This window comes from Manihot esculenta, chromosome 2 (genome assembly GCF_001659605.2).
Source record: "Manihot esculenta cultivar AM560-2 chromosome 2, M.esculenta_v8, whole genome shotgun sequence".
Taxonomy (NCBI): Eukaryota; Viridiplantae; Streptophyta; class Magnoliopsida; order Malpighiales; family Euphorbiaceae; genus Manihot; species Manihot esculenta.
Window position 1 is genome coordinate 31,577,879 of NC_035162.2, and position 23,431 is coordinate 31,601,309.

Below are 23,431 nucleotides of genomic sequence, written 5' to 3' on the forward strand. Positions count from 1 at the left end.
ACAACTTGATATTCTCTTTTATTTTCTAGATTTATACTGGAAGAAAAGATGTATAAATAGAATCATTAGTGTCGTTTGTAGAATAGACATAAAAAGCTAAATTATCTCTTCCTCTTTATATGGTATAAAAACCAATTTGTTAGAGGAGACACAATCACTTGTGGTCATGGTAGTAAAGCTCGGGACTAGTCTTTGTTTTTTCACATAAGCAAGAGGGCTCATTCTAACACAGTGAAGAAGAAACTCCAATGTGGTGGCCCCTGGTTAACAATCTAAAAATGTCATATACCTCAAACTTTAAGGTGATAAGTACAATCCACATATTAAAAGTCTTTTACTCACACCTTTGATAGCCATATGCTTATGGATTTCATCATTTGCAAAGGTAAAAACTCTTAAAGGTGATTCGTTGCTAAAATCCAAAAGGCAATTTTTAGTTAGGAAATCCCAAAACTAATTCATTGTTATAACTCTTAAAAGGCGATTCATCGTTAGAAACTCTAAAAGGTAATTCATCATCAAAATCTCAAACGTGATTTTTTGTCACAAAATTCCTAAGGAGATTTTAAAAAAAAAAAAAAAAAATTCCAAAGGCGATTTATTGTCTAAAAATTTGAAAGGGAATCTATTACCAAAATCCAAAGGCGATTTTTCATTAGGAAATCCCAAAGGTGATTCATTGCTGGAAACTCTTAAAAGTGATTTGTGTCAAAATATCAAAGACGATCTATTATCGGGAACCTAAAGATGATTTATCATCAAAATACAAATGGTGATTTAAGAGCCAAACAACATATCACCTTTGGGATTTCGACAATAAATCACCTTTAGATTTTCGATGATGAATCGTCATTGAAATTTTGATAATGAATCACCTTTAAGTGTTTTCTCAATGATAGATTATCTATGGAATTTTGATGACAAGTGATCTTTCATAGTTCCTAACGAAAAATTGCCTTTAAAATTTTAATGATGAATCACCTTTGGGATTTACCAATAATAAATCACCTTTTAATTTTGATGATAGATTGTCTTTCATAGTTCTAATAAAAAAATCACCTTTAAGTGTTTTTTCATAATTTTAAGGCGAATCTTCATCGTACTAAAGCAAATTTTTGTCACTCAAAAAGATATTATATCCATTAACCTTTTGCAGCTTTTTGCCTATTCAGTAATATCTTACCAATAACCTTTAAGGCGATTACTCTCTCTTTCAAGATGATTATCTACTATAATTTATTTGATAATATCAAAATCAGCTCGACTTTAGTTTTTCCTTCCAAAATCATTACCTTGATAAAACCACTTAAGGTTTGAGCAAAAATTGTGGTGCAAATCTTTTTTTTTTTTAATCACATTCTTGATGCAATTTACTGAAATGGTTGGACTTGCAAAAATTATATCCTTTGTCATTTATTATAAATTTAAAATTATCTCATTAGTTAAAAGTTTTTAAAGTTAAAAAAATAAATCAACATTTTAAATTTATGTAATATTGGTTTATATATATATATATATATATAATGAGTTTGAATTTTAGATTTTCTAAGTTATAATCAATTATAAATAATTATTGATATATTTAATGGTAAAAGTAAAAAACCGATCACTTTTTTTAACAATCTACAATCTCGTTAATGATAAGTAGGAGCTGTTCTCGTTGTTCTAAAATTTTAATTTCTAACTAGAAATAAAGTAAATATGAATTTTATTTTTAATATATTATTACATGTACTTCCTTATTTTTAAAAAATTTAGGAGATTGATTTTTTTATTATTCTAACGAAATAAAAATTAAATAAGTTTAAATTTAATAAATATAATTATATTTTTATTAAATCTAATTTTAGTTAAAGTAAAATTAATTTAGCATAATTATATTAAATTTAAACGTATTAAATGTATATTTTATTTCTCATAAATGTAAAAATTATATTAATAAATACTTTGATCCCTATATATAAATATGTGTTTGTTCGCTAAATATAAATATTGTGTTCACTGTCCGCTATTACTTAAAAAATTTTCAAAAAAAAAAAAAAAAAACAGGTAAATGCATCAACTTTGATGATATAGCCAAGTATCAACTCATATAAAAAACCCAAAACTAGAAGCTCTGTCTCATACTCAATAAAAATAAGAGTTTGAGACAAAGCTCCAAGAGTTGCGACACCTAGTGCCAAATGTTACTGCTCTTTGTTTTAGGCACCGTGGATGTGTGAGGGAGCATCCTCGGGGTTGCCTCTGTTTGTTGGGAATCTGGAAGTCCAGGTTTATTATTATTGCGGGAGGCCAAATTCGAGGTGTTGAACTTAGATTGGTTGGCCACGAGAGCTTATTGGCTACCAGGTGCTATTCTGGTAGGCCTACGGGCGGATAAGCCATGTTGGCAGGCCTACAGGCGAAATTGGCACATGCATGATTTGCAGGCTGAGGGAACACTTGATAGGCCTATGGTGGGAGGCAAGTGTGGGCAGAACTGCGGAGCGCTGATTGGCCTGCGGGATGTAGAGACGCACGGTGCGCAAGGCAGGCAGCTGGTGCGTTGCGGTAGGCCTACTGGAGAAGGCCAAGTGACCCTGCCGCAGATGGGAGCTGCGGGGTACGCAGGAGGCGTGCGAGTGTGCCAGGAAGCGCTGGGGATGCGCTGGGCACAGAGCTGCGGGGCGCACAAGTCATGGGCCTATGGAGCGTGGCTGGCCTATGGAGCTGGTAGGCCTACGGATGAGCCAACAGATCCTCGGCTGGGCAGGAAGTATGCGAGGATGAGAAACACGCCCGTGCACAATTACACGGTCAAGAGGCACCACTGTGTCAGTGATGGTCAGTGGTTGCTGATTGGCTGGCAGGCCTAACATGGTAGGCACACGTGGTAGGTCTACGGATGGAACAACTACCAGACGAGTTGGCCAATTGTCTGGAAGCTTCCTACCGACAATCCATGAGTATCCCAAAGGCGGTGGAAGCATGGTTGGCCAACAAGAATTCTAGAAGGGCCTGGGGCGCGCGCGGGAAGGAGCTAGCAGACTCTGGCTGGCCAACGAAACTTTCAGGAAGGTCTGGTTGGAGTGCGGAAGAATCCAGAGGAGTCTGGTTGGCCTACGAAATTTCTGGAATATGCTAGAAGTGCCCAGGATAGGTTGGAGTCTGCTAGAATGGGCCAGAAGCTTCCAGGAACCAGCTGGGCAGCAGGTTCTCAACAGGCAAGTGGGTCCCACGTGCTGGTTGGCCAACAGAATCCAGAATTCTCTAGGGGTGTGAAATTACCATTTAGTCCCTGAATCTTCTGGAAGGAGAATTCTGGCCACAAATTGGAGAAGCCATTCCCACTACACATTGAGGAGGTGGAGCTGCCTATAATATATAGGGCATCCCAGGCAGACAGAGCAAGCCTCCAGATTTTGAATCTCCCTTCCCTATTTTGAAAGACTCCCAGCAGTGAGGAGTGTGTAGTAGCAATTCTACCAGCTGGGGGCAGAATGCTGCTGGCCAGCCATGAGGGGAACATCAATGGCTAGCCAGCTAGCCAAGCAGTAGGCAGCAACAGGCTGAGTGGGTGAGCTATGAGAGCCCTTTCCCAACAATGTATCCCTTTGTACACATAAAGCTCAATTGTACATTGCCTTATTGTTTGAGTGAATGAAGCTCTTGTTTATTCCTTCCACCATTGTGTTTATGTTGCCACTATGTTGCTACAATTATTAGCATTCCGCTGTGCCATTCTAAGGACTAATTGTACAGTCCGTTATGGGGCTGCTGATGGGTGAAAGGCTGACTTATCCTTGGGGGAAGGCTAAGTGCCACACGAGCCCTTGGAGGTGGGCGAAATTTCCAGCCCATTGGCAAGGGACGTGACAGGTGGTATCAGAGCATGAAAGCCAACTTCTGCATGCTCAGGTTGGCTGCAGCAGAGATAGTGAGCTTCATTGTGCCGAAGCAAAACGTTTTGATACCGGTGACAGGTGGTATCAGAGCCCTAAGAGCCAATTTCTGCAGATTCGGGTTGGATGGCAGCTGCAGACAGTGAGCTTCATTGTGCCAAAGTAAAACTCTCTGATGCTAGTGATAAGTAGTATCAGAGTGGTGGAGCCAACTTCTGCCAAGGTGAAGCACTCTGATACAAGTGATAATTGGTATCAAAGCCTAACCTAGAGCTGAGGAAAGCCTAGCTGTGCCGATGTTGTTGTGAAGCTGTTTCTTTGAGGCGTGGGTGCATCAAGGGCAACTGAGTGAGGCAAGTTGGTGCAACACACCAAGGATGGCAGAATGGCAGAATTGGTGAGGCAATTTGTCCATGGTGGACAAAGGTGGTGGCAAAGTGGCATTCTTCTGTGGCAGCAACCTTCTGTGGGAAGAAGGAAGGATGAGGAGGTCTCAGTTTTCTTCCTTGCTGGACTGAGGCAGCATGGGAGATAGACTGGCCAAGGGTGCAGCTTGTTAGTGGCAGTGGAGTCATCACAAGTTTGGCTAGTGGAAGTGAGACAATTTGCCATAGTAGGAAAGAGTTTACTATGGGTGAAGGAAGGATGGTTGTCTTGAGGACAAAAGCTGGACAAAATGTGCAAAGGGTGGATAAGTGGCCTTGTTGGAGGAGGACAAGGTGCACAGAAAGGGAAAGGGAAAGTGGCAGTGCTTCAAGGATGACCAAGCTTCCTTGAATAGTGGGCTGGTGCGCCACAAATGGTGGGTAGTGTTGCTAGAATCCATGAATGAGGCAGGGATCTTCACAATGAGTTATTGGGGTGAAGATCTACCCACCAAGAGGAAGAGAGGAAGGGTCAGCTGAAAAGGGAACTAGGATAAACTTGAAGCACAAGTTCCTGCTGGAAGGGAGTTAGTGCGTGCTTGCTGGACACGAGTGCTCATATTGCTTCCTTGGAGATGGAAGTAGGCCAATTTGAGGAAGGAACAGACTCTTTGTAGGCTGGGCAAGGCATTGAGTTTGGCGGACAGACTAGTTTGAATGAACAGGTGAGTTTGTGATGCTGGACTGGCTGAGTTCTGCCATGTTAGGCAGGATGAGTTGTAGGGTTGGCTGGAGCTGTTGGAGGCATGAGCTACCGAGGAGGACAACATCAAGGTGATGTGAGGCGGAGGCAAGAGTGTCCAGGAGCTCAGACAGGCCAAGGGAGTGCCTAGGAGCTCGGAAGTGGCCAGGGTGCCCAGGAAGCTCGCGGGGCTAGTGGAGCCCGAATGCATGTCGGCAGGCAGCAAGAGTTGCCCAGAAGCTCTCAAAGCCCGAAGGCTTAGGAGCCTGCAAGACAGGAAGCAGCCTGAAAGGCTAGCAGGCCAGAAATTTTGGGAGCCAGATTGTCCACAGGGCTGATCTGCAGAATTGAAGCAGCCATAGGCCTGGTGATCAGCAAGGCTGGCAAGCTGGATGTGGAAGGCTTGCAAGGTCAGTTGTGAGTCCGAATGTGCAAACCTTGCCAAGCAGAAATTGAGTAAACAATGTCTAGAAGAGTCTGGATAGGCCAATGTGTGAAAGAGTTGTGCCCGTGATCCTTTGAGGGAGGAAAAAAGGGCTAAATGAATTGGTCCCGCCGGTGCAAAAGGGTGATGTGGGAAATGCCAAGGCTGAAGGGTGAGTAGACGGCATTGCTTGCTGGTGGAGCAAGTAAAGGTGTTGGGTCGAGGGGAGTCGACACACTTACCACATCATATTGAGCATTGGGAAGGACATGCTAGACGAACCAAAGCAGCCAATGGAAGGCCGATCACCGCGTGTGGGGCAATAGCGGGTGACGAATGTGCTGGATCAGGAGTAGGCCTTGATCGCATAAGGGATTGGCGATGGAAGACCTGGTGGAGTGTGTGGACGAGAGTTGCTGAGGTAGTGACCACCTAATGGAGGTGGGTAGTGTTGTGGACAGGGGTTCCACGAGAGGCAGCAAGTCTTGGAGTTGTGGCTCCCTGAGTCAAGAGGATTGACGGGAGGCGGCGATGCTCAAGGGAGGAGCAGTGTAGGTGCAAGGCCGAGAGGATGGCAGAGACACCTAGCCACCAAGACAAGTTGGGCTGCGAGGCACTATTAGGGCTGAAGGCAACGAGCTCATGTGTGGTGGACACATGGGGATGTCCAACACTGGGTTAAGAGGAGCCAGCATGCGACAGAGCTTTGAAAAGGTGTTAATTGCTCCTTTGCTCGGGTGGAGTGCGAGTTAGCCGCAACGAAGGCATTGTGCGGATTGAGTGGGGGAGAATGCTACGCCCCTTTGTTTTAGGCATCGTGGATGTGTGAGGGAGCATCCTCGGGGTTGCCTCGGTTTGGTGGGAATTCAAAAGTCTAGGCCTATTATTATTGCGGGAGGCCAAATTCGGGGTGTTGGACTTAGATTGGTTGGCCACGGGAGCTTATTGGCTACCAGGTGCTATTCTGGTAGGCCTACAGGCAAATAAGCCATGTTGGCAGGCCAACGAGCGAAACTGGCGCAGGCATGATTTGCAGGCCGAGGGAACACTTGATAGGCCTATGGTGGGAGGCAAGTGCGGGCTGAACTGCGAAGCGATGGTTGGCCAGCGGAACGCAGGGACGCATGGTGCGCAAGGCAGGCAACTGGTGGGTTGCGATAGGCCTACGGGAGAAGGCCAAGTGACCCTGCTGCAGATGGGAGCTGCAGGGCGCGCAGGAGGCGTGCGAGTGTGCCAGGAAGTGCTGGAGATGTGTCGAACACAGAGTTGCGGGGCGCACAGGTCATGGGCCTACGGAGCGTAGTTGGCCTACGGAGCATAGCTGGCCTATGGATGAGCCAACAGATCCTCGGCTGGGCAGGAAGTATGCGAGGATGAGGAACACGCCCATGCACAGTTACACGGTCAGGAAGCGCCACTGTGTCAGTGATGGTCGGTGGTTGCTGATTGGTTGGCAGGCCTGGCATGGCAAGCACACGTGGTTGGCCTACGGATGGAACAACTGGCAAACGAGTTGGCCAATTGTCTAGAAGCTTCCCACCGACAGTCCAAGAGTATCCTAGAGGCGGTGGAAGCGTGGTTGGCCAACGAGAATTCTAGAAGGGCCTGGGGCGCGCGCAGGAAGGAGCCAACAGACTCTAGCTGGCCAACGAAACTTCCAGGAAGGTTTGGTTGGCCTGCAGAAGAATCCAGAGGAGTCTGGTTGGCCTACGAAATTTCTGGAATAGGCTAGAAGCACCCAGGACAGGCTGGAGTCTGCTAGAACAGGCCAAAAGCTTCCAGGAACCAGCTGGGCAGCAGGTTCTCAGCAGGCAAGTGGGTCCCACGTGCTAGTTGGCCAACAGAATTCAGAATTCTCTAGGGGTGTGAAATTACCATTTAGTCCCTGAATCTTCTGGAAGGTGAATTCTGGCTACAAATTGGAGAAGCCATTCCCACCACACATTGAGGAGGTGGAGCTGCCAATAAATAGGGCATCCCAGGCGGACAGAGCAAGCCTCCAGATTTTGAATCTCCCTTCCCTGTTTTAAGAGACTCCCAGCAGTGAAGGAGTGTGCAGTAGCAATTTTGCCAGTTGGGGGCAGAATGCTTTTGGACAGCCATGAGGGGAACATCAATAGCTGGTCAGCTAGCCAAGCAGTAGACAGCAATAGGCTGAGTGGGTGAGCTGTGAGAGCCCTTTTCCCAACAATGTACCTATGTACCCTTTTGTACACATAAAACTCAATTGTACATTGCCTTATTGTTTGAGTGAATAAAGCTCTTGTTTATTCCTTCCACCATTGTGTTTATGTTGCCACTATGCTGCTACAATTATTAGCATTCCGCTATGCCAATCTGAGAACTAATTGTACAATCTGTTATGGAGCTGTTGATGGGTAAAAGGCTAACTTAGCCTTCGAGGAAGGTTAAGTGCCGCATGAGCCCTTGGAGATGAACAAAATTTCCAGTCCACTGGCAAGGACGTGACACAAATCTCAAGGGCAGTGCTGAATTTTCAGGGGATTCGGCCCACCGAATGTCAAATCCCTACGGATTCTGTGCGGAATCCCCATGGTGTATTCGTAAAGGATTCGACATTCATTGCAAAATCCACTCAGGATTCGGGATTCGGTAATAAGTGCCAAATCTATCAAACGCCCAAGCCCAGTTCATTAAGTTTTTCTTACTTGTAATATTCTGAAGCACTGATACCTATAATATATTTAAATTAATGTATAGCATATAATACTTGACCAAATTTAAAATAGTAGTTTCAATTAATTATTATAATATTTATACAGCGTTTAATATATGATGTTTTGCTCATATTATCTAATTCATATAATTTAGCGCCTGTAATATACTAATTCATGCAATTTTAAATAGGATTCTAAATAATGTTATTTAGTTATTGTAATTTTAAAATAATAATAATAATATAAATTAATTAGAAAAAGTTTTAACTATGACAAATTTTTCTGTTAGCCACCAATCATCATTTAAAATAAATTAAAAAGAAGAATTACTTTTCCATCCTTATAATATAGCAAAATTAACGGTTTTATCCCCTCTACTTTGAGAACCAAACCTTTAAATTCCTGACAACAAATTTTATCCAAATTAGACGTTTGAGATGTGAAAATTGTCAAAATTGCGCCGTTTAAATTACTAAATACCAAACCCTAAACCAATTATTCCTAAATCTAATCCCTCTTCCAAAATCTAATCCCTGTCTCCCAGTTGTTAATCGATCGAAATTGAGGGGCGGTAGAAATCCAAGAAAAGGATGCCACTTTAAAGCCACGCCAGGCAAAGAAGAAAAAGTGCAGCCAGTACTATATTGGTGATGATGAAGCTGTAGACGGATTGTTAGATTCTTTCATAGAAACCAAATTTAATGGTGGAGACTAGTGGTTGTCACTGTAGACTAAATTGTCTCTTGTGGGGCTTGAAAAGCGGACAGCCCGCCATTAATGCAAAATTCTTTCACCTCCCTCCTTCTAGTCAATCAAAGCAACTAGGCTTTAAGCTCAAACATGGTCAACTTGCTCTCTCTCTCTCTAGTTTTTCTGCTTTTTTTTTTTTCTTTTCTCTCTCTTTTCTAGTTGTTTACTTTTTTTCTATTTTATAGCAAGTATAAAATTGCTGTAAAACAGAAATCCATTGATGTAAGTAATCTAATTTCTATTTCAATTTTGATGCTAAGTAAGTTTGCAAGTTAACCTAATTCCAATTTAAAAGTCAGGTATTTGATGAAATAGTCTTTAAAATTATGCTTTCATTAAATCAAACTTTATATATTTTAAAAATAAACTAAATGATAATTTTTTTCTCCATAAACATTTTCTATTAATTTTATTAAAAAATTCAACGTTTAATTATAAATAATGCGTGCGCACATACACATATCTATTTTTCAATCATTCTGAATCAAGCACTGAACATAAAATCAAAATCAAAGCGATGCTCACTGCCATTCCTTTTATGAAGCAATCAATTTGTAACGATTCTCATGATTTACCCTTGATTCATTTTATCCGGATTCTTCACTACTTACAATTCACTTCTCAATTTGTATTGCTAGACTAACGATTCTACATAAATTTATATGAATCGTACAGTTCTAACAACACTACAATTAGGCTTTTCAAATAAAAGTAGAGGTTAAAGATATGCTTTATAAATAATTATTAATTTATGATACAATACACATAAAAATTCAAAATATATTTTTATGTATATATATAATTTTTTAGCACAAAAGATCATAACTAATTAAATTATTATATATAGTATTTTTATATTTATCTATTATTTCTTGTAAGTATAAACAATCATTGATAAAAAAAATTAATTTTGAAGGCAAATTTTGTAATTAATAAATTTTAAACAAATAATATAATCTAAATAAAAAATAAAGAACAAATCAATTAAGAAAAACCATCATCTTTTAGAATTAACATATGGTCTATTAGTTATCTTCTAATGTTTATCTGTTATAAACTATATTCAACGGGTAAATCTGAAGAGCCAAGAAAAGATCCATATAACTTGTCTCCACTAATTTGATTCTAAAAACTTAAAACTATTATGTTATTGATATTTTAATTTTGCCTTCAGACTTGGGGGCTCCACACCAAGACTTGTGCACCAACCAAAGCAACACAAAGGGTATTTAACTTATCAAATGGGCGACCCTGCATGGTTGAGGCAACTCTTGGCGGAGTTTTTAAAAGCAACCGTTGATTGATTCATTGTTACAACAGAGGTGAAAAAAAAAAAAAACAAGATGCCAAAATTGCAGTTCCTGATTGCAAACTTTTGAGATGGGGATGTACCTGTATTGTCACCATCAAAAGATGCCTCATTTAGAGGTCAGACCCAAGTATGTGTTTTGACTTGACTGAACTTTGTGCAACTCGGGCTCTCTATATGCTAGTGTTCATTGCACATCACAAAGACTGTTAGGAAATCATCCAGACACAAATGGGGGCCCTCCATCATTACCACCTTGAACCTAAAATATTATTAAAGTTACTATCAGTGATATCGCTTCACAGTAAAAGCATTACATGGTATTAAGTCGAATATGTCCAGCTTGGAACAATTTTTCCAACTGTAATTGGATGAAGGGCAACAACCAGCTTGGTTATGCCGTTTATCCATTACATGGATATCAAGCTGCTCCAACACGTTCCATTTGTTCATTTTTAATAATATTGGGTTTCAGTAAAAGATGGAAATCTAGCAATACCATATGCAAATAAAGTGAAAATTTCATAAATAAGCCTTTTCATGTCACGTAACGTGGGAACAATAGTAAAGGGCAACAATTTAGACAAAGGCTAATTAACATCTCCAGCACACATGCAGTCAGTGTCAATCTCATCAACCACCCAAAAGGCCTCATATTTGAAGATGATAAAAAAAATATAAAAAATAAAATAAAATAAAACTTAAGATATCAATAGTCAATAGTACACTAATGTTGTGGGACTCAATACTCTTTAATAGTTCTCAAGGTTAAAATGCACGTAAATACACTTGAATTCATTAAAGCAATTTTCACAATTGAATCAAAGTTGCAGATTATTTTTAAAAAAATTTTCTTAAGAAAATTAATTGAGGATGGACAGATGCATATATGCTCATTGAGAACTTGATTCTTGAGATTAATTTAAAGTGTATATACCATGTGTTACTCCGCGTCAATGTGTTTGATCCCATTAAAAAGATTGTTCTCTTTAATTACCATTTTAGATGGCTACAATATGTTGACCTTAACGTAACATTAGATCTAACAACTGCCTTGCTAAAATCACGGTGACACAAAAAAAAAGGCAATAAAATAGAAAGTTCAAACCTGATGCATAACATAAGGATCAGGACATGGATTTCCTCCATAAGCAGCTTCAGAATTGCTATAGGTTCCAGCATATCCTGGAGCTGAATACACAATTTGAAAGGTCATGACTAAATTTACTGCTGCAAAATCATAGCTTAAGAAGACCATTTAAGTGAAGCACATTCTTACTTGGATTTACTGCCGCAGCTGCTCTTGCTCTTTTCTCCATACTAGACAGTTCAGCCTGAAGTTTTTCAATTTCACGAGCTACTGCAAGCATATTTTGCTCCATTGTCTTTCCATGCTCAAGATTACTAGCATATGTCTTCTTCTCATATTCAATTGCAGCCCTAATTGCATTGCATAATAGAGATGTATTTGAATCATTTAAAGAGAACTGGAGATTCCCATCCCATGTACATTTTTATTTAGTTCAAATTGCATATATAAACATTTGGACGTAAAATATATTTAGAATCATTCTTAGAAAATAGTATTTCTCCAGAATCATAAAATGGAACTCCATCCATAAATCTACCAACCAAGAAAATTTATATGTTATAAAGCTCATTCAAATCCATAGTCCCTTTATTTGAAATTCAGATCTATCCAAATACGTAATGAATTCAATGAAATCCAAAGAGATGCCATTGCTCTTTGTAAAATTATTTTCTTTTCCAGGATTCAATAAGGTGTGCATAGTATTTGCTTCTTGCATTATCTTCTATTTATCCTTTCTACTCTGATCAAATTCATGTAAAAAATTAGACTAGCATCACTAGCCATATGAACCTATAAATGTCTGTGTGAATATATCAATTTCATCATCCAAACTCTTCCATGGTAAACCTTTCACTTCTGCAATAATACTCCTCCCAACTTCATGCATCACTTACGTATACTAGTAGAATTCTCCACTTGTTAGAATTCACAAGATTCCATGCTATAATTAAGGTGGAGTAGTATGAAAAGTTATTCCTATTTAATGTAGAATTTATATTCCTAAATAGATAGAATAATAAATGTCTATATATTCCTAAAATAGAAGGATTTGATATATCGCTAAATTTATGGTATCATGCCATATATCTCTTGGATCTTCCATAATAAATAGGAAAGCAATTGTATTATTAGCATAGTTGTCAAATTGAGATTTGAATTGAGAACCAAAATCTTCATTTTATGAATCGATTCGATAAAAATCAATTAAAAATAATATGTATTCTAAACATAAAAAAAAATCTTATAAATACATGTTTTGATAAATATATAATTAGAAATATTCCTTATAATAGGATAACATGTATTTGCTATGTTATATAGTTTTATGCTATAAATTATAAACTCTAGAATTGTAGACAAGAGTTATCATTATACATATGTTGAAACTCTCATTTAAATTTAATTAAATAATTAAATAGTTAAAAAAATAGCAGTTTTTAATATTATTAATTAATATAAATTGTCATAACTAAATAAGTATAATTAGTTAAGTAAATTAACTAAAAGGGCAAAAAAAAAAAAAAAGAGGGAGACGGAAAAGAATTAGCTAGTGGAATAAAAAGTCAAGGAAAAGTTTTATGTACACTTTTCACGACAAAAATGAATGAGATTTTAAATTTTGAAAATATAAGGTCTAACACACCCTTTATAAATCAGGTGAAGACTTGATCGATTCATATTATTGATTCTTTCAATTTAGTCACAATTCAAGTGCATTTGCAATTTACCCTATATATTTGAATCGCTAGCATGTAGAATTGAATCGAGAATCACAAGGTTTGGATCAAGAAGCTAAGATTTAGGTGCATTTGAGATTTGCCCTATAGATTCGAATCGATTTGTCAAGAAATGGATTCGAATCTTATGATTTGATTTGAGAATAGTAAAATTCTAACAACAGTGATTATTCGTAATAAAATCCAATTCAATAAAGAAGTAGCCATTTGAGGTTTTGTGTCCGTAGATATAAACTCTTGTAGCCAAACCACATAAGTCTTCTCGTGTTATTTTCTTCTCTCTCTTCTATTATTCTAACTTCGACATGGTATTACAGCTTTCAATTCTTTAGGGCTTGGTAGGGCTATAATCAAATCAAGCGTGTCAAGTCGAGCTTTGAAAAGCTCAAGTTCAATTAGAAAAATAACTTGAAGGCTCAAGCTCGATCCGAAATGAGCTTATTATCATCTTAACGAGCTAACTTGAGCTCAACTAATAAGTATACTCAAAAGACTCAAAGTTCCAACTTGATAAAATTATAAACGAGCTCAATATAATTCAACCTCATTTAAATTATAAACAAGCTTGAATTAAACTTTACTTATTTAAATTAAAAATAAAATTAAACTATAAGGTCATTGAGGGATTTTAAAAACTTTAGAAAAAGAAGGCATAAGAGTTGTCCTTTTATAAAGAAGCCACACTCCTACATGTTCCTTTAACTTTCGATGTGGGATTCTTGAATGTTGATACAGCACTTGTGCACCCCATGCTATATTTACTGCAACGTAATATAAGAATCATAGATGGACAAGGGGTGCAATGGTGCAAGAGACTCGATCCAATCAACTAAGTTTTGTTTTTTTTTATTTTCTTATTAGCTAGCTAAAAATATTATTATATGGTAATATATTAAATATTTAAAGTAATTTAAGGTTTCATTATTATTATTATTATTATTATTTATAACTTTAAATATTAATATTTGTTAACTCAAATTCTAATTATAGAGCATTTAATTAATGTGTAACTAGTATAAATTCAATACCACATAATAATGAGTTTAATAATCATTGATCAATGTGCAAAATTAATTAAACTATATGTACTGATACACAATCTATATATAAATATTCAATCTAAGTGAAGGAGAAAGAGTTTCTATTTAAATTACGCGGTTTTGACTAAAACTATGTAGTTTTACTACTAGTATCAAGAGATATTTTTATACTAAATTTATTAATTTAATATCATTAGTATTAAATACTATTATTTAGTTTTAATTCAAGTATATTATTTATATTAAATTATTACATATAATACAAAAATTGCTATTATAATACAAATATAAAATATTATATAAAATTAATGTATTAATATAAGTATAGCTGAGCGCAAGCTCAGTCTATAGTGAGCTCGAACTCGACTTGTTTAGAAAAAAAAATTTAAAAAAAAGTCCAAACTCAATTAAGCTTTTATCGAGATAGTTTGGTTCCTTTACATCCCTAAAACTTGGGTACTATTCATAGGTACTATTCATTGTTAATGTTCATTTGCACTACTTATTTGATTTGTGCAATCCTATAAGTTATTTTGCGTTGATGTTTCTTTGTCGGCATTGCCTTTGGAGAGGAACTTTATCTTGATGTTTCCTTGTTGGCCTTGCCTTTTAGAGAGGACTTTGTTTTGATGTTGGCCGCTGACATTGTGTCTGGAGAGGGATTTTATATTTATGCTTCCTCACTTACATTGCCTTTGGAGAGGGAAGTTAATTCTAAGGATTGTTTTATATTTTGGTACTTTGCCCAGTGCGGGTGTTTTTGTATATGCTCATGCATTGCTGGTTATAAGGTATTGTGAAGAAGATTTTAGCTTTTACGTAGAATCTCATCAAGTGGGAGTGTTAGAATTGATGAGATTCCTTGTTACAATTTAGGGGGTAGTATAAAAAATTATTCCTATTTAATATAGGATTTATATTCCTAAATAAATAGAATAATATATGTCTATATATTTCTAAAATAGAAAGATTTGATATATACTTATGATACTTGAAAAATCCCTTAATTTATGGTATTATACCATATATGTTTTGGATCTTCCATTATAAATAGGAAAGCATTTGTATTATTAGTAATTGAATCCAATTCAATAAAGACACAGCCGTTTGAGGGTTTTTTTGTCCGTGGATGTAGGCTCTCATAGCCAAACCATGTAAGTCTTCTCGTGTTATTTTCTTCTCTCTCTTTTCTATTATTCAAACTTTAACACCACTAATGCACGGAAAAAGATTATACTCTAACCTCCTACACTAATACCACCGCTTGTTATACTATTCTTTAGACAAATTATAGAATTCTCTGAAGTTTAAATAAAGTATCAAAATGATGAAATCATTTTCCAACACAATAATGATGATGATATTTACAATTACAGTGAACTCAAACAATCTCTGTTAGGTAAAGATTTTGAAAAGATTAGAATCACAATTTCTTTACAAACACAAAATGAAGCCCCTTCTAGCAAATTGCTCTTAGCTTTGATTCATTCTTCATGAGTACGTAGTACAGTGCATAGGATTTATCCTAAACCTGAGTAACCCAATATCTAGATTATTTCATTAGAATAGTCACTTGGTCAACCTATTTATTCATTGGCTTCATAAATGGAGTTTCAAATATTAAGTTAGCTCACGTTCAAATGTTAAATATTCAAATTGATTTAGTTATTACATTTGCAGGAATTTGACATGCTCTATATGCTTAATTTAATTGGTCGCTCCATGCATATACATTTGCAGAAGTGGCCAAGTCTTTATAAGAGACACATTACCTCCATCCCAAATCAATATAGGAATTTAACACGAGCAGTACATTTGAGCGGCTTAGTGCATGGTTTTCTCTTCCCTCTTTTCTCCATCTCCTTTATTACCATTTACCTTTACTACAGCTTTCCTTTATTTGTTGTACAGTTGCATCCGGGGGTGAGCAAAAATCAATAATGATCTTAAAACCAAAACAGCCTAGTTCGGTTTTTAGGTTTAAATGATTTGCTTCAATTAATACTATTAAAAAATTGTATTTCTGGTTCACTTATGTTAGACAAAAAGCCAAGAAAACTAAACTGAACCGATTTGTTAACAAGGGCTTTTGTTAGGCCTAGTGGAAAATGGACTGAACAAAAATTCCAAGCGCAGCCCTTTTGTTTTTAGTCTTCAAACCATTTCCCTATCCCTGTAAAAACTTAAACCTAACCTGCTCCTTTTTCTTTCTAATTTTCTTCTGCATTGCCGTTCTCCATGATGCACAATCCTCTCTATGCTCTGCAGCTCACCTTTGCAACAGTGGTTGTTCTTCTATGTTAAGTAAGTTTTTGTCCAGTGCCTACTCCAAAGTAGGCTACTAGGCCAAAGCACCTGGACCAGCAAGCTGCTTATTGTGGCCCTTGTCAAATAACCATTGAAGCGAGTATTTTGGCCATCCACATCTAAATGAACAAGTCAATAGCATTTACTCCAAAGTCAGTGTTGATTTTCAACAATCAAGATTTTCTCTTGTGCTTCGAAAGCTTTGTTGCAGTGCTTGCAATTCTTCAATAATGGACTTGTTAATATACATGCATGAGAAGTGAAATTTGATTATGATTTGAAATCTAGGTTGCAGATTCCAAATCTGAGTTGGGAATTGTTTATTGCCATATTTGATCATTTGGATTTTTTTCCATTGTACTATTTCTTAGGGATTGCAAACCGGAGGAATGCTCAAAATAAAAGGGCAAAAAAAAGGAAAAATTCCATGCAAACCTGCAAAGAAAGAGAAGCAGTTGCTCATCCCATGCAATGTGTGCATGAGCTACAAGAACAAACGAAAACAGGTGAGAACGCAGAAACAAAGAAGTAGAGAAGGCACGACACTGGATAAAGTGCAGATTACGTCATTTTAAAAAAGGGATCCTACAGGCAAACAGGAGCACATGGAGAACACTGAAGGACCTGATGCGAATGACGTCTTTTTAAGTAGGAGTCAAAACTCAAGTAAACAAAACATGCACAACACCAAAGCAACTGATGTGAAGACCAAAATAACATGAAGCAAACATAAAGGAGCCACAAGGACTAATGCTGGTGAGGCATTGAAGCTGCTGCAGGGGCAAAGAAGTAAAAGTTGATCCTCCAACTGAAGCACTGTTCATAGGAATTGGGAGTCCCACAAGTAAACAAAAACACATTCAGAACACCAAAGCACCTGATATGAAGACCAAAAAAAAAAATTGATAATGTGAAGCAAACAAAAAGGAGCCACGTGGACTAATGCTGGTGAGGCATTGATAATGCTGTAGAGGCAAAGAAGTAAGAGTTGATCCTCCAATTGAAGCACTGTTTATAGGAATGGGAGTCCCACAAGTGAACAAAAACACGTCCAGAACACCAAAGCAGCTGATGTGAAGAGCAAAAAAAATTGATAACGTGAAGCAAACATAAAGGAGCCACGTGGACTAATGTTGGTGAGGCATTGATGATGCTGCAAGGGCAGAAAAGTGAAAGTCGATCCTCCAAATGAAGCATTGTTCACAGACTGTTCAATTAGAGGACTAGCCTCGTATTATATATATGTGGATTTTGTTATTGTATGATTTGTTGGGGATTCCTATATTTGAGATTTAGATTATTGTTAATGATATTCATGTTAGTTTGATTTGAATCTTTGATGGTGTTGAAGAAATGCTCTTTGTATTTGATTTTCCATATAGAACCGAAAAATTGAATTAAATTGAAAATTTTGTTTTAGCTTCAATTCAGTTCTCCCTTTAATCTAGTTTCATTTGGTTTGTACTTTTAGTAGTTCAATTACTTGGTTTTTGGGTTCAGTTGATTCAAAACCAAACCAATTAATTGCACTCCCCTAACTAAATTACCTTGGTATTGCTCACAACTCTAAACACTAAACAGCCTCCAATTTCCCTTCAATTCCTGCTCTAGTCATCACTTATTACTTGAGATTTCTTTATCCTTACATATGAACCTCAAAATCCATAAATTAATTGATATCTTCCCAGCACAAAAGACAAAAGAAAGCAAGCATCTTATATGGCTTATTTACAAGGACAAGGACTCATCTGTCATGTCATTTCAGTTAAAAATATCAATAAAGAAAAAAGAGAAGAGAACAAAACAAAACATTTAACACTTCTAAGTAGGGTAGTCTCTCTAGTCTCCAGGAATGTCGGTTCGCTCTCTTTCTCTCATTCTCCACTATTCTACAGTTACGCCCTTTGTTTATTTTTTTTTTTTTTTTGGCTTCCCTTTTCTGAATAACCTACCCCTCTTTTCTTGGTTCTATCTCTTTTTTAATTCCACAATCATCTCCATCTCTATTCATTCTCTTCTGTTCTTCCTCTCCTTAGTCATTTCTATTCTAGTTTCACTTTTTCTCCTTTTTATTTCCCAACCTTATCACCTAAATTCTAAGAAAATTGCAATGATTATTTTCTTGTGATCAAAATGGATATTGGTACTGACTTTCTTTTTCCTTTTCAGTATAGAAAAATGTAAAGAAGACAAAAGAGAACATTTGATGCATGATCAAGAAAATAGTTGTTATTGATGAATGATGAGTACCCAACCATGGGTTGCATTACTTGCATTAAGGATTGCAAGTTATTAAGTAGCAGCCTTATACTGTTTCTTCAATTTTGAAGTTTCTAGCAAATTTATTTCAAGAAAAAAGAATCCAATGAATTACTGCAGCTAATTGCCCATTTCATCCACTTAAACTCTATATCTAGCTCCGCAAATTTGACCATCAACAATTTAACATGAATTCCATCCTAATCGTCCACATGCTCAGATCATTCTGGTTTTCAAGTAACTCCAAATACTAGCATATCAAAGCTCTCTTCAACCTACCTCCAAGGTCTTAAAGTTTCACAGGATACAAAGAAAGGTTTTAGGAGACGAGTTCTAATTAGTTATGTGTTTCTGCTTTCATCTTGTTTTTTTGGCACTTCTTCTCTTGTCGCTCTTTAGCTAGTAATTTGACGTCATTACCAAAAGTGTGCACTCAATAGATCAATATCTAAGTTGCCATATTTAGGCTCGTTCGACAAACAAAATTATCTGTGTTCTCACTTAATCAAGCTCCATAACATCATAATTAGGATACATTTCCTTCAACACCAATTCTGATACTAAATTCCCTCATGAGCAATTATAATTCCTTGATTCTCAATCAATTCTTCCTATGTTCTTTTTCTCACATGACCTTCTCCAATAACATTTTCAGCTCAAATGGATACTTGCACCGAGTGTTTTCTTGTGACCAAATGGATAATGGCAATGACTTTCTTTTTCATTTTCAGTCTAGAAGAATGTAAAGAAGACAAAAAAAGAAAAAAGAAAGAAAAAAAAAAAGCAGATGTTGTAAATGAAAATCCAAAACATTTGATGAATGATCAAGAAGATAGTTATTATTGATGAATGATGAATACCCGACCGTTGGTTCCTTTAAGGATTGCAAAGTATTGAGTGGCAGTCATCTAATGTTTCTTCAATTTTTGAAGTTTCTAGCAAATTTATTTCAAGCAAATGGAACCCATTGAATTAGTGCAATTAATAATAGCCCATTTCATCCACCTAAATTCTATATTTTGCTCCTCAAATTTGTCCATCAACAATTTAACATGAATTACATTTTTAAAACCCTAATCATCCACATATGCTCATGTCATTATGGTTTTCAAATAACAGGTTACAGAGAAAGGTTTTAGGACACAAGTCCTCAAGTAATCTATGCGTTTCTATTTTCATATTGCTTTGTGGGCACTTCTTGTTAGATAGCAATTTGACTTCATTACCAAATGTGTGCACTCAATAGATTAATATCTAAGTTGACATGTTTAGGCTCGTCCGACAAACAAAATTATCTGAGTTCTCATTTAATGAAGATCCATAGCATCATAATTAGCATAAATTTCCTTCAATAATAATTACTGATTAAATTCCCTCATCAGCAATTCCGTTTCCTTGATTGCCAAACAATTCTTCCTATTTCTTTAACTGCCAAATGATTCTTCCTAAATTTCTTTTTCTCACATGATCTGCTCCAATACAATTTCCGGCTCAACTTATGGTTTTCCATGTAAATGATAGCCATATGGGTAGAATTATTGTTTCTGTTCTTGTAGGTTGCAACTCTATATTTAGTTAAGATAATTAATAACAAGAACCAATCAGAAAGCAGCAGTATTAATAATAATAATAACAATAAGCTGAGTGTTGGAATGTGCGGCGAGGTTGAGGATGATATTCACTGGAAACGGCCGACCCGGTGACATTAAATCCTAATTCAGCGGGCTGGGATACCAGTGTTTAAAACAAAAAATAATAATAATAGCTCCAATTTACCTTCCTCTTTGAATCTCTTGTTGCATGGTCTCAATCTCTGCCTTAATCACAGAAACCTGTTGCGCCTCCGTTCTTGCCTTAAGAAGATCACTATTAATCGCCCGCAACTCCGCAGTAAGCTCCTGACGGTGCACCGCAAGCTTCTCTACATCCATCCTTACCTGAGCAAGCTCCACTCTCAATGCATCAATTGAGCGCACCTCCGAGTCCATTTGCAACGATCTCCCATAAACCTTCCGCACCTGATCATCTCTCTCGGCCTTTACATCAGCCGCGGCAGCTGATAAGCGTCGAAGCTCATCTTGAGCGAGAGCAAGCTCTTGTTTCAAAGCGACATGAGTGACTGCAAGTTGTTGGTTGTCAAGGAGGAGGGATTGGATCTCCCGGTGTTGAATAGCAATGCGGTCTTCGAGGATGGTTGATGGATGATGGGCCCGGACGGTGGTGGGATTTCCAACGACGGAGAAAGGCAGGCGGTTACCGAGGAAGCGAGAATCGTCAATTGGAGGTTGGCGTTGTTTGAAGGCATTGGGAGGGAGACGATTGCGTCCGGCCATCAGCAACAATGCATGAACTTAGAGCAGCAGCGAAGATGTAATTGAGAAGACAACGGAGATTCAAGGTGCTATTGGAAGAGGCCCAATTCAAATTCTGGGTGTAATAAGGCGATGGCAGTCGGTTACGGGTGGGTATTTCCGATTTCCAACCCGTAAATGGGACAAATTTGGACCTTCATTAAAACGGGTTTTGAATTTATAGTGTTTGGTTGAATTTTATTTTAAATTTTAAATATAATTTATTTAAAATAAATTTTACCGTTTGGTATAAAACCAGTTTAAATGTAGAATTCAATTAGATTCTATATAACTCATATTTTTATTTTCTAAACTATGTGACATAGGTGAAATAAAACTGTAGACGAAATAAAATTATGTGCGATTGGTCAATTTATAAGAAAGAGAATATGAGGCAGTTAGCGGCCCCTCTAATATTTAAATTAGTAAACTAAAAAATGATCAAATATAAAGAATTACTTAGAATTTAAGAGTAATTGCCTAAAAATGCATATTTTTGTCTAAATGACCATTAGCTCTTATATTGTAAGGAGATAGAGTTAATTATAACATTTCTTGATAATTTGGCTAGTATCGACTAATGGATAAGAGATCCCACCGGCTAATTGATCAAAAATTCTGTGATTAGAGACGTAGTGGAGATCTGTTAGATTGTGACTGCTAATGGTAATTTTATGTGAAGACTGACATCTTCAGAGGAGGGCAAGTCTTGATAAAGATTCGGGTGACACAGTGTCTATATCTTCCTTTCTATAGGTGGGACCGCATATCGATTTATCAGACTCTTTCCATGTGGCTCTGTCTTAGGTGACAGCTCATGACTTACTTTGGGTGATTGTTGTGTTACATTAGAGTTCCTCCCGCTGGTCTTTGATTCTTCATATTCAAATATGACAGTTGTCTTCACTATCTGGGACACGTAGCATGCTCAGATTGGCTTTCTATGCTCACGTCGCGTTGTCTGCTTCTGCTTATAAATGATAATTATCTTATTTCTCGAGAAGCATTCAAAACCTATCGTCAAAACCATCATATAAAAATCCTATATTTCCTCCAGATACCACTTTTGCTCACAATTGACCTCTGTACTTTAGAAAATATTCGACCACGCACTTTTTTATTCACACACTTAAGGTAATTCATATTCTCTTTCAGTTTCATAGCAATGAATAGGAATACTTCTTCTCCTTTTTGGTGGAAGTCCTGCTTTTAGCTCCTCCTCCAACAGTCCCATTCGTGCTCTAGCTCCCATTGTTCTGCTGGGAGCGGTCCATGAAGGCGAAGGTAGCCTGATCAGCAACATTCCTTCCATTCTAGCGAAGAAAGATATAGAGCGTCTTCACGACAAATACCTCATCTCTCGAGAAATCTTTCGCCTCTTCACTCCATCTCTAAGCGTTCTTGTAGATGATCAAATCCTTACGGAAGATACCATCATAGTATATGAAGAGCAGCTGAAAGCAGGTCTTCAGTTTTCTATGGACCCATTTTTTACTGAGGTCCTTTGATTCCACAAGCTGTCAATCGTCCAGCTGCACCCCAACAGCTGGAAGATCTTAGTGGCCTTTCAATTTGTTTGTTTTAACAATAACTTTGAGTCAAGCATGGCGCTTTTCTTCCAACTATACCAGCTGAAAATAAAAAAGAATGAGGAGTTCTAGTTCTTCAGCAGGAGAAAACGTCAAACACTCTTTGACTGGATCCCCTCATCTTTGAAACGCTGGAAAAATAAATTTTTCATTCTACACCATCGGGTGTCCAGAGGTTTTAGTCCCATCCGTACCAGCTGGAATGTGTATGTGGAGCTAAAAAAGGATGAGGTCTAGCCTCGAAGGAGTGAGGAAGAGGTTTTGGACTTCCTCTAGAAGATGGCCATGTCCTAGAAGGTAGACATTACTCAGGCGGTGAGGAACGTCGTTTTATCTTGGCAGAGCCATCTCCAAGCGAGCCAAGCTCGGGGTCCTCACCCGCCTAGCCTTTCCTGCGGGAAAAGCACCTCTCTGGCTAGCGAGCAAGGTATTTCTTTTTTCAACTCTTTTTGTATTTCAAACTGCCTTTTTTACTCACTTTTTATTCTATGTAGATATGGTCGAATCAAGGAATAAGTTTGTCGAGGTGGCTCGTGCTGCCCGCAAGGGGAAAGTTGTTGCTAGAGCATTCGGTCCTCCTCCTAAACGGGCTCGCTCGGCAAAGAAGATAATCATGCTTCCTCCTCCTCCACCCCCTCTTGTAATAAAAGAATCAGCCCCAATTCAGCCTCGATTTAGCCCGAGTATTCTACAAAGGGCACCTCTACAACAATCCCTATCTCTGTTGAGCAGTCATTCGAGGATGCTAGTGCCGAATCCCAGTGGCCTCATAGCATCCAACACCTAGCGCTGATTCGGATGACCTTTCTTTTTGAGGAACCTCGCCTGTCAGTCCTTATAGCCAAGAATGCTTTAAGGCCCAGGGACCATCATCGCCTGAACGCAGTCGAAACGGATGACCTCTTCA

The 23,431-nt window shown here is 37.7% G+C and overlaps 1 protein-coding gene across 1 annotated transcript; it reads right to left on the reverse strand.

Moving 5' to 3' along the window:
- Positions 1-9,958: 9,958 nt before the first annotated feature.
- On the reverse strand, positions 9,959-21,020 carry LOC110610079 (protein FLX-like 1). The gene is made up of 4 exons (XM_021749950.2): positions 20,361-21,020; positions 11,429-11,589; positions 11,258-11,340; positions 9,959-10,411 (listed from the first exon to the last, which is right to left on the reverse strand). The coding sequence occupies exons 1-4, from the start codon at positions 20,915-20,917 to the stop codon at positions 10,367-10,369; spliced, it is 846 nt and encodes a 281-aa protein (XP_021605642.1). The 5' UTR covers positions 20,918-21,020; the 3' UTR covers positions 9,959-10,366.
- Positions 21,021-23,431: the final 2,411 nt, after the last annotated feature.